We start from the raw sequence: 12,233 nt of genomic DNA on the forward strand, positions 1-12,233 counted from the left end.
AAATTAAGCTAACCAGTTCAAAATATTCAGTAGAAGTTGCATGCAATCTTACAATACCAAAAACCAACAGACACGCTACTTTCTGTTCAGTTCTTCTGCCTTAGTTTTGTTTTTTCCCCCTCTCCTGATTCTAGGTTATTGTAAAGGAAACAATATCAGGCAGTTGCTGATGAGATACCTGGAACCATTTGGAATATTAGGAACCGACTGGGAAGCAGAAAGAGGACTGATACCTTTGTGTTTTCTGTTAAGAGTGCTGCAGTGCCTGGCAAGTATTGGCTTAAGTAATGATATTCTACCAAATAATATTTTTTAGTAGTTCAACCACATATAAGTAGTACAACTTAAAGAACAGTACTTTTGGCAAAGCTTATTTTTAAGAGATGGCCTTATGGTAATGAAAGTTAAGGCAGGTGGGCAGCATCATTTTTACTGAATGCTGAGGTACGGTTTATCATTCCCATTCTCCTCTAAAACTGGTTCAAGTTCAGCTGTGACTCACATTCCTGCTACACTGACGTCAACCCAGCTTATTATGTGTAATAACCAGGCTTCAAACTGAGATGTGCTACCTCATAAAAGGTGTTTTCACATGGGTGCTCCGGTAATTGAGGGTTGGTCTATGACTTGAATGTTAGATTTCTGTTTGAGCCTAAAACATCAGTAACATGAACGTTGTGAATACATTAAAAAAAAAAGAAAAAAGAAAGCAGATCATAATTTGGCCTTTTTGATATAAAAATCTACAGAACTACAAAACCACAGTTTTGACCCTCTTTTTTTTTTTTTTTCCTTTTTTCTTTTTTAAATTTAGAGACTGTTTTCATACACAAAACCTCCTGTATTCCATAACAAACATCACCTATAACTCTTGCAATAAAATCCGTAGGCACCCAGCTCTTTTTCATTTGTGTTGCTGATGTGCACCATAAACTTCTTACCCATCTGCTTCAAGGCCAGTTTGGATGGGGCACTGGACAGCCTCATCTGGTGGATATCAACTCTGCCAACAGCACTGGGGTTGGAGGTAGATACCTTTAAAGTCCCATCCAACTTAAACCATTGTATGATTAATACTCTGTTTTTGTTGATGTTTCATATTCAGCTTCCTTGCTATCTTTGGTATTCAAAAGAAAACATTTTACCTGCTTTCCAGATATTTCAGAAATTCTGCTGTTAGGTAAGTGAAGAATTACATTAGGGGCATAAGCGATTTGGTTCACTATCTGGCACAGCCATGGAATTTGGGATAATTTTCTGAATTTTTCTACCAGCTTTTGCTTGGCAGAACGGAAACATTAGTACATCCTTTATTCACCTCACTTAGACTGTAGAATTCCTGGGCAGGGACAGGCCCAATATTGCTTGTCCAAAGCATCCAGTATGCCTTATCCTAAGGAATACTGGATTGCAGACCTTTGCTAGTCTATTAGGATGCTACATTAACATTATAAATCTGATCTGACATGGATTTAACCTCCAGTGAGAGATCTTCCTAGAGACGTTAGCTGAAGGAAAGTTCTGAAAACATTTTTTACCTTGTCAGGATTTGACACAATTTCTTCATGTTTCTTTGAATATTCAGCTTTTGTCCAGCTGCAAAAAATAATGTAGACTTGTATTCCATCTGGGATGTGTAACTGTCTTCCATCACAGCTGTCTTTTTGGATGCAGGCACTTATTTATTTATTTTTTTTGACTCTGTCAAGAGTCTGGGGTACTGTGACAATAACTTCAACCTCCGCTTCTTTCTTCATCTCTTTCAACTTCCTGAGAAATGCGCAAAGTTCATGCAGGCCTTCTCTAACTTCTCCAGAATCTTAGGGATGATCTCCAATGTTTTTTCCTCCTCAGCCATCAACTTCTTTATGTTCTTTTTAGGAGCTGGAGGTCTCCTGCATACAGCACTGCACAAGAAATTCATGCTTCTTTTCCAAGTAAGCAAGCAACTATCATGTAATAACATTGGAGATATCCAGACCTCCCTTGGGAGAGGGATCAGGCCATCTGCTGAGAATTTGCTGAAGTGCTAACAATGCATGGAAGGAGATCAGGCAGATCAAGCAGGTCCTTCCTTTCTTGAACCCATGCCAGAACTGATTTGCCGGTTGTCCAGCAAATGCCATGTGATCTCACTCAAGATGATCCATTCCACAGCCTTTCCTGGCATCAATGTCAGGCTGATGGGTCTGTAGTTTCCTAGATCCTCCTTAGACTCTTGTAGAAGGGAATCACACTGGCAAGCCTCCAGAGTCACATTAGCAAGTCCTGAATAATATTACAAATCACTGAGGTTTTGCACTGTTTTTAATTTTTGCCTGAATGGCACACAAAAGGCATTAGTGCCCTACTACATTAAACCAAGTAACCAAGTAACAAAAATAGTGGTTCTTACTCTAGTGAAGTTTTCTGCTGATTGGAAACAATGCCCTACAAACATTCAACAGTACTGGCAAGAAGTACTGTAGTAGGCCTACTGCAAACTGGGACGTTTTCATAACTGTTTATAAATAATATAGTGATTAACTTTTTCTTATTTAAAGTTTTATTGTGGAAATAAATAAATAAAGCAAAAAAAGAAAATGTGTTACCAATATTCCTTAATGAACTTGTCGACAACTCTCTGGGTCCCTCTACTGGTACTCACTTTCTCCTTTCCTTGTTACCTCAGGATTTGGTTTACTAATCAGCTTCAGCTCTGAATGCCTCCGAAAAATCAGGAAGAAATACTGCAACTAATTAATGAATGAGTGAAGTGGAAAAAAGGATCTGTTACTCTGTTTAGGTTTATTTTTAAGGTCTAGATTTACCTTGCTTTACTTTATTTACTTAATACAACTTCACATACACCACAAACACTACTCTGGGAATTAAATTTGTTCTTTAGAAGTGCTCTGCACACCAACAGTAATGATTTGTGATTTTCTTTTTTTTTGGTGATACATAATAAAAGCTAATATTTTTGTTACATTATATAGTTATGGATCTATCATATGTGAACACAATGGGAAAGCTTATTTACTTAGTCTTCCAAGGCTACATTCTTTCAGCACCAGTGAAATTGTCTGATCATGACTTTTGCTTAAACAGGATCTCCTGAATTTGAATCAGTAAGGATTTCTTTCCAGCAGATGAAATGAACTGTATCTTTCCCACTGATCCAGCACAAATATCTAGAAATTGTAAGAATGAACAATCAGGTTTGCTCTTTTTTAACCACTTCCTCCATGTGTAGATGATGATAGACCATGTTTACTTGCACAAAGTGCGTGAATGTATGTAGGAGCACCTGAAGATGCAGTCAGCCCTTGTCATATAATACACAGAGAACTGGCTTTCACCAGAAATAATTGTTACTCACCCTTGGGTGTTGTCAGAAATAATTCCACACAAAACAATGGCATAATCCCCAGGTAATATATCACTTTTACTGACGATTTTAGATTACTGGTCCAGAAAAGAAAGAAAAATTTTAAACAGACAAAAATCAAGAAAGACGTGCAAAGGCTGAAACATCATCATCTTTGTCAGCAAACTGAAAACACTGCATACAAAAACAATCACATGCTGCAGTTCACAGACTAAAGAGGACTCCAGCATGATAGAGGCTCTGTGCTCCCTTCTCTAAAAGTTTGAGTTGTTAACACAAACTTGTTTATCAAATCAGAAGAGTGTGGAAATGGGATTGGTAATGCTGTAAAGTGGATAAGGTATCATTAACGGTTTGTCTAATAAATCTATCAAGGAACCAACTTTCACTTACCCCTTCAATAACATAATTCAGAAACAAGAGCTCAACTTAGACACAGAGAAATCTGGGCTGAAAGTTAAAATTTCCCCAACAAAAACAAAACACTGACAACTCAAACCAATTCCACCCACCATTCCAAACAGACACAAAAGCCAGGCAGTTCCTTTCCACGTTCATTTCACAGTATTGATGAGTCCTCCCTCACACTTCTGTTCTTACATCAGTTACTCTGGCACAGAGTGGGCATGTGAATACACATACATGCATATTACTGTAGGAGGAAAAAACAATGCATATGAATGAGATCTTGCTGTTTGGATTGATAAGTCTGGCTGTGCTGCCAGACAAGGAACTTGAGAAGTGAATGCATCTCGTTGTAACCCTGACCTTCATGATGGCTGGGTGTCTGCTCTCCATATTACTCCTAGAAGCCTAAAGACCAAGATGATAGTAGATGTGGTGAAACCCGTCCCACTTGGCTTTCCTTCTTTTGACCCAAAAGGAGTCAGTGCTACCCTAAGAGAGGTTTCCTTTGTTCTGTGATGTCTTATTAGTTTTGACTTAAATTCTGACAGTTCTCCTCCCATCCACTTCAGACACAAATAAGCTAAGCATGCGAAGGAGAAAGAGCAAAAGGATCTATGCAGGAACTTTTCTCTCGGATCCCTGGAAAGAATTGTTGCCTTTGCCTTCATAGAGGAAAGCAGGTACTGACATCGGGAATACAAATATCTGACTCAGGCAAAAACTACTATTTCCAGAGCAGAAATGTATTTTGCCTAATCCACAGCAGATGTTTTTGTCCACAAAATTCTGAGATGTACTGAGATCAAAAGGTGGCCAGGAGATGCTAAGCCATCTGAAAACTCTGGCAACACAGACTCTGTCCAAGGAAAGAGACGGTCCCTTGAAAATACTGGTTATCCACATTTTAGATTAAAACTAGTACAATGCAGTGATTTATTTACTGTGTTTTAAGCCTAAGAAGCAACAGGCAGAGAGAAAGAAGAAATAGGAACCAGAAATTGATTAGCATGGTCCATTGGAAAGAAAGGAGGGCTACGAATTACAATACCTGAGTAATTCATCAACTTTACCCCATTTAGATGCTCTGAGACATATTACCAGCTATGATGTCAATATGACTTTTAATTCTGAGTAAAACATTTAGCCTCCATGTTCAGCTTTATTATGACTGCAATAAAACTTGCCTGCTGAGCTACTGGGGATTACATGGAGGACAAGCTCTTATGTGTTAAACTTAACTGAACTCTTTTGTTACTTTAGTCTTTAATTCTATGTAAACCTGTATATCTGTCTATCTCAGAGTACCAACAAAAGGACAAAGCATCATTGATCTGCTAGCTTGAGAGGAAGAGGATAATTGTATAAATGTCATGGCCAATGACGGACAAGCAAACAAGACTGGGATAGGTTCTGCCACATTCAGTAAGTGTGAAAAGTCATATGAAATTGACAGGGGAGGCATTACAGTTGATTTGAAAAAAAATAATCTCAGGTTATTATAAGCTAACATACCTGGAAAGAGGAATTTAGTCCTCTGGGAAACAACTGTGTTGTAGGTATTAGTACTGCTGTTTCAGGTACAAATAGGCCTGGAGAGAAATGGAGAGGGCAGATAGAATGTTCCTTTTTTTTGGAGAGTGTTCAGTAAAAAGAGAAGCCCAGTAAGATGCAGTTTAGCACAGTCCCTATCATCAACTGAGTTTCAAACCTTCTGAGTAGGATAAGCAGCAGTTCCACTCATCTCAAGTGCTTTTGTATGGCTAGAGTTCCTTTCTGCTAGTCCTAAACACTTCTTAAGACTACCTCTGCCATCAGAAGAGATCAGAACAGCTGATATAAGGTCCTTTAAACCTCAAATCCTATTTAAAAAAAAAAGAGAAATATGTTAAATACGTTAAGGCTGAAGTAGAAATAGGAGAATTAACTCCTATTCTGTTAGACAGAATAACACTTTAAGAGGCATTTAATATTTTGATCTTAGCTGAGTAGAATGCACTTGCCTAGTGTGAAATAGCAAATGTGCAATCTTTATATCCAGTTGAAGTAGGATGATACTTGCTTTGAACTGATGCAAAGCAATCTAACTTTACCAGTGATCATGTTCACAGAATCACAGAATGGCCTGGGTTGAGAAGGACCACAATGATCATTCAGTTTCAACCCCCTCACCATACGCATTGCTGCCAACCACCAGACCAGGCTGCCCAGAGCCACATCCAGCCTGGTTTTGAATGCCTCCAGGGATGGGGCATCCACAACCTCCCTGGGCAACCTGTCCCAGTGTGCTACCACCCTCTGTGTGAAAAACTTTCTCCTAATCTCTAATCTCCACTGTCTTAGTTTCAAACCATTTCCCCTTGTCCCATCACTATCCACCCTCATAAAGAGCCGTTCCCCCTCCTGTTTATATGCTTCAAGTAGTGGAAGGCCGCAATGAGGTCTCCCCAGAGCTTTCTCTAAGCTAAATGAGCCCAGTTCCCTCAAGCTTTCCTCATAGGAGAGGTGCTCCAGACCTCTGATCATCTTAGTGGGCCTCTTCTGGACCTGCTCCAAGAGCTAATGATATTTAGGATACCAAATGTTGTATTTTTGAAACAACATATGATATTTTGAGGATAAAATGTATAATTTTGGGGATAAAAGTGATACTTTGAGGTGAAAATGTCTATTTTTGGGATAAAAAGTGATACAGATGGGAGAAACTATTATTCTTGGGTTAAAATTTGATATTTAAAGAAGAAAATGTCTTATTATGGCATAAAAACCAGTATTTCAGGAAAGAAATGTCCTTTATTGGGATAACAGAGTTTATTCCAAAAATAACACATTTTCTTCCCAAAATACTGCTTTTTATCCTCAAAATATCAATTTCTTTACCAAATGTAAGATAGTATCTCACCAAAATACTGCTTTTTATCCCCAAAATAAGACATTTTCTCCCCAGAATACCCCTTTTTATACCCCAAATAAGATATTTTCTCTCTAAAATACCACATTCATTTAAAAAATAAGACCTTTTTTTTTTTTTTTAATGTTCTCAAAACATTCTATATACACAGAATGGAAGTGGACAGTAGGTTAGACTTCCCTCATCAGTATAAATTGTTTACTTCTGTATAAGTCAATGAACCACCAGTGACTAATACATGGTGAAGAACTCTGCCTGCACCTCAAAGCCAGTATGTTAGGGACTGTCATGTCTTGTTTACCATAAAACAATTATCCTCTAGGAAACTTCTTTGTACACAAGGCAACTTACACAGCAAAATTATCTCCTATTTGCGCAATCCTATCCCATCATTAACATATTCTTTATTAGATGGACAGTAAACTGATGACAGAACAAGTTACTTTATTAACTGAGTTAATTTTGACACTGTAGGGCACTGAACAGCTGAAAACATTATCAGGAGTTCCACTTATAACACTATTCAAAACATCAGTGTTACTTTAGTTATTTCTAAGGAGTACGTAGATAAAATAGTGCTGCTCCTTTGAAAGAATCAGTAGCAAAGGGGAGAATATAGCTAGCAAGGTTTACATAAAACTAACAGTCATGTTATGCTCAAAAGCTTAAGTTTATTGCTCTATTTAATGACTACTGCCAGTATTTTTAAAAAGATTGCCAGTTCTTCTTGCTAGCTTCTCACTGAAGGAAATATTTTAAATACAGCAATAAAATCAAGTGGTTCAAGATAACACATTTTGCCACATAGTCATGCAAACCCTGCTGATAGGATTTTTACAGGCTCATGGATACAGAGCAAACACAAAGGATGTGTACTAAAATATTGGGAAACTCCCCCACAGTGATGAAGTTGTAGGCATAACATTTCAGGCCCTACCCTGCATCTGCTGATGTCAGTAACAAAACTTCAGTAAGAGCAGGATCAGCCCTTAATGTTCTGAGAGCTGCTTTACCTTCTCCTGATGAAGAAGCCAAGTAAATCCACAGAATCTTCTGCACTAACAAAAGCAGTGAATTTTGGTTATTGTTACAAAAAGAGAAGCAAAAATATTTCTAGTAAATGATTACAGCTTGTGTTCACAAAACACTCAACTTTGATGTAAAGGGTCCTGTGTATCTCCATTTTTCACTGCCCAAAGAACTTAAACATGTGCTTACCTCTAAGCATTGAACACACCAACTGAAGCCTTCATTGTCAGACTAAGGTCTAAAAACAAAAGCATGGGAAGTAGTCTGTATTATTTAAAAGGAAATACTACTGCTTGGGCTAGTGATTATAAAGGGATACATTTATCAAAACTTAGTCTGAGGGGAAATTTATCACTAAGCAGCATTTGGATTTCCATTTCTAGTCATATTAATTTTAACAAACACTGGCCATTTGGTCTCCTTCAAAGCTTCAGAACAGGTTTAAATTCAAAATATAGGTGATTTTATTCTCGCATTTTAAATAAAGATGTATTCAAGTAAAAAGAAATTCCTCACATCAAATTTCTGGGGAAACCATTGGGATTGTCGTTTGACTGCATAAACAGGCAAAATACTTTCAAAAATCAAGTCTGATAACAGAGTCAGATGCCGACACACTAACAAAAGAAAAATGAAGAATTAATATTCATTTTAACTTTTCCCCTTGCAAATTCATCCAAGTTGTTATGACAGCAGGGCAGCATTGCTGGTAAGAACTAGAGGCAAGAATTTGTCTCACATCAGCAAAATACCTTTTTCCCCATAGTTCTGATAATACCAGTGATGGACTGCTTTAAAAAAATAAAACCAAGCAAACATGACATGTGAGTCCTCATTTCAACACGAATCTACTTGAATCTTTCAATGCAGAGGCTCAGAAGGTTTATGATACACACAGTATTCGGTAATTTCATATGTAAAAACAATCAGAGAGAGGCAAAAAGTTACTTTCAAGCTTAGTCAACATACGGCAAATATTTCAGCATGACAATTCAAAAAGTTTCACACTGTATTTGGATATAATAGCAATTATGTTTTAAAAACAGCAAACTGAAGACAGTGCTTTTTTTTTTTTTTCTTTTTCTTTTTTTGTTTTGATTTTGTAACAAATGAAGCTACTGTTCTTATTTACAAAATAAATAAGCCTTTTTTGGTGAAGATTATGTCCTGTCACATATGTTTAAGACAAGGTGTACTTCAGCTCTTAAATGTCAATGCAAACAAGAGCATAAAAGCAATATCAAAGTAAAATATATCTTTTTCTCCAGCTAAGACAGCCAGATTACCATGTGTCTCTTATTAGATCTGAAATATATCTGAATGCAGTCAAAAGTTCTCTTGGTTTTAGCCTTTAGGAATATCATGAACGCTTATTCTTCTGCTGCTCTAGAAAGCTGTTTTCCATACAAGCTCATGACATGATGGACAAATTGATACTGTTCACAAGTCTGGATCATTCCTCCCCTGAAAAGGAAAGAAAAAAAAAAGGGGGAGGGAAACAGCAGCCTTTTTACACACAAATAACATACTAGGAAATGGCACAGCTAGTATGAAGCTGGTGTTAAACACAACAGTTCTATTCCAAAGCCTACTGAACAAATGAGAAAGTGCCAATGGACTGCAACGAGCTTGCAGTCTGACCTTGAGCTCTGTTCTTCTAACAGAAGGTAGCCAGATTAAGAACAGCAGAGGCACTCTGTAAGGCAGCATTACAGACCACAAATTACTTGCATTTGTGTTATTATAGCCTGTACTCTAAGCACCATTTTAAACATAACTATAATCATAGAACGTTTTGGGTTGGAGGGACCTTTATGATCACCTAGTTCCAACCTGCTACAGGCAGGGACACCTCCCACTAGAGGAGGTAGCTCAAAGCCCCATCCAGTCTGGCCTCAAAAGTCTCCAGGGAGGTATACACAGTAACCGATTTCACTAAAATCTCATGGTGAAAAGCAACTCATATCCCAAAGCTCTAAACAGACAGGTGCAAAAAAAGAGAGAATAAAGAGGTGAAGAAGCTTTTCTAAGTCTTTAAAGCTGTACTACAGCCTGAACGCAAGAGCAAATTTAGGGCTGCAGAGGGCCAGCTCAGTTCAGACAATCTGTGCAACACACAGCTCTCCCAGTCTGCAAGGAGATAGCATTCTTCTGCACCATCCCAAGCTGTGCTTTTGGAAAGATTAGCAGGGAACCAGGTGATGCACAACAGGATTTTGGACCAGACATTGAAATTTTAACAAAGGACAGCTCAAACTAGTAACTGAATTAACTGCCATGCACACCTTGACTAGTAAGAGATTCCAAGTGCAGAAGTCTGTTTTGGTTCAGTTTTTACTGTTCTCTTAAAACCTGCAAATCTGAAAAGACCTGCAAGGAGGTGCTGAAAAACAGATTTCCTTTTCCATGCACCATTAGCCCTGGCATTTCTGTAAGTAGCATAGTAATGAACACAAGTACCACAGCAGGTGACAAATATGAACAAAAAGAACATCACCGAATTCTGCTAAGGGTAACACATCAATAATGACACAATCTCTCGATAATCTATTCTTAAAAAAAATAAAAACCTGTGGCTCATATTCAAAGGCTTATGAAAAATTGTGCCAGCATAAGTGCTGGTACACAGATCTGGGGGAATACAGAGTATGTAAGAAACAGAATTTGCATCACTTTCTCTCTCTCTCTTTTTTTTTTTTTTTTTTTTTTTTGGTTCTCCTTCATTATTATATTATTATCCCACTTTTCTTTTGCTTGTTAGTCTACTTTTTTCTTACTCATCAATGACTTCACTTTACTCTTCTCATCATCTTCCCTGCCCTCAAGGGTGCTTCTGGGGGAAGTCGCTGAAGGACTGTATGGTTTTAAGCTGCCAGCCAAGATGAGTTTATAACAACTGTCTATTAAACCTCATGGAGATCAGAATGAGTAGAAAGTGTACTACAGCCTCCCATCAATAAACAAAGATGGGAAACAAACTGTACTTTTAAAGAAACTATTTCTTAGGAAATCATCCCCAATTTTTGTTGCACTGTGGGAAAGAACAGCAAATGTGTCTCAGCCCTGTGGGTAAGGATGCAGGAAAGATCACATCTCCTTAGTCACGCCAGGTATTTTATGAATAACTGTTGACCACAGATGCAATGCTCAGTGCACAGGCTTCTTGCAAAGGGAATCTGTGAAGGAATTAAGGGAATGAAACGCATGACCTCTTTGCCTCTCAGAAGAACCCTAAAATGTGGGTTCTTACAGCAACATCACTACATCACTACTACTGTAAAGCAGTGAGGTACACTCAATTAAGCATCTGCTCTGGCCTTCGTCCAACCTGCTTTCCTCACATGCTTTCTCTAGCAAATGGCCACCAGATAGGAGGAGATGGAGAGGACCCTTCCCATAGCTGCTGGCTCATCTTGTGTTGCATCTGAAGTCACCCAGAGCTTTTGTGACAACAGATGTCAATATGACTTCCAAGAGTCTGCAAGATCCATTTTTCACCACTTGAAGAAACCACACCTTCCTAAAGCAAGGTGGTGATTTGTCTGCTTTCCATCATGAGTATTTCCTCTCATGTTATTAAGTAGCTTTTTCATGTCCCATCCCTCTACAGAAAGGTAATTTTCTAAATTAGCAAGAAGCATGTGCAGGCTTCCTTTTGATCTGTGGCATCCCTTAAGCATGATCTCCCTTATCCAGTATGTACAAATAACTGGCAGTTCCCTTCTCCCAGAAAAAAAAAAAAAAAAAAAAAAAAAAAAAAAGAGCAATTTAAATACATTTCTGTACAAAGCATTTTTTTAAATAGGTGTCTGACCTTTGTATGGCTGTTTTCCTGTGTAACATTAGTAATGAACACAAGATACATTAGATCTTGCCAGATATTACACTGGACCATGGACAACAAGCACTCACAATCACATTCTAGTGTTTTTTTCTCAAGAAGCCTTCCCTTGTCCTGTCCAAAATCCACTGAAACAGCCAAATTTCCAAGCCCTTGCACGTCTCTGTCTATCAGACCCTCAGTGGGGCAATAATTTATTTTCTGCCTCCTGCTGAGCACAGTTTCTCATCTGAAATAAAGTTCAGTGTGGGGTTGAGGCTCTTTTTTTGTCAGAAAAATGTTTGGTATGTTTTTCATGACATTTCTTCCCCTGACTACATTTATCATTATCATTAGAAGAGAACACTGAGACATGTTTTGATGGCACTTGAAACCAGTGGGAGAGTAAAAAAATAACATTGCTGGTGCAAATTCAAGTCTGTTTACTTCATAATCAAGCTCAAGGTGGTGTGTTAAGAAATACTTAAGTGGAAGCCACTGAATTTCTGGAGATTTTCACAGCTCTTTTCACATGTCTGCAAACACTCCAACCTAAGTATGCTCTTCCCTTTCCTGCAATGTCTCAAGCAGCAATGCCCTCCCAACAGCATCCACAGTTCCAACTACGTGAGGCCAGTTTTCTTTAGTCCTCCTGAGAGCAAAGAGCTATTCTACAGCTCTGAATCAAATGCAACAGC

General features: G+C 38.2%; 3 protein-coding genes across 30 annotated transcripts in view; 1 reads left to right on the forward strand and 2 right to left on the reverse strand.

The window, feature by feature from the left end:
* Positions 1-1,180, forward strand: part of TMEM86A (transmembrane protein 86A) — a 44,787-nt gene extending 43,607 nt beyond the window's left edge. The window contains exon 3 of the mRNA XM_085548648.1: positions 135-1,180. Coding sequence (XP_085404774.1) covers positions 135-316 — 182 coding nt within the window. The 3' untranslated portion in view covers positions 317-1,180. The remainder of the gene's footprint in view (positions 1-134) is intronic.
* SPTY2D1 (SPT2 chromatin protein domain containing 1) overlaps positions 1-4,014 on the reverse strand; it is an 86,057-nt gene extending 82,043 nt beyond the window's left edge. The window contains exons 1-3 of one of the 3 annotated variants that reach the window (XM_085548619.1): positions 3,883-4,014; positions 3,362-3,447; positions 1,539-2,268 (exon numbers count right to left, since the gene is read on the reverse strand). The gene's annotated coding sequence lies outside the window, so the exon portion shown is untranslated. Of the gene's footprint in view, positions 1-1,538; positions 3,578-3,882 lie in introns of those variants that run through there. The other 2 variants (XM_085548618.1, XM_085548617.1) reach the window with 2 other exon arrangements.
* Positions 3,887-12,233, reverse strand: part of PTPN5 (protein tyrosine phosphatase non-receptor type 5) — a 74,293-nt gene continuing 65,946 nt past the window's right edge. For 14 of the 26 annotated variants that reach the window (XM_085548628.1, XM_085548634.1, XM_032444997.2 and 11 more), the window contains one exon: positions 7,114-9,179. In XM_085548628.1, the coding sequence (XP_085404754.1) occupies positions 9,086-9,179 (94 nt within the window). In that variant the 3' untranslated portion in view covers positions 7,114-9,085. Of the gene's footprint in view, positions 4,023-5,290; positions 5,368-5,502; positions 5,638-7,113; positions 9,180-12,233 lie in introns of those variants that run through there. The other 12 variants (XR_014946493.1, XR_014946494.1, XR_014946492.1 and 9 more) reach the window with 9 other exon arrangements.

Source organism: Coturnix japonica, chromosome 5 (genome assembly GCF_054131305.1).
Source record: "Coturnix japonica strain WE chromosome 5, WE-NBRP24, whole genome shotgun sequence".
Lineage (NCBI taxonomy): Eukaryota > Metazoa > Chordata > Aves > Galliformes > Phasianidae > Coturnix > Coturnix japonica.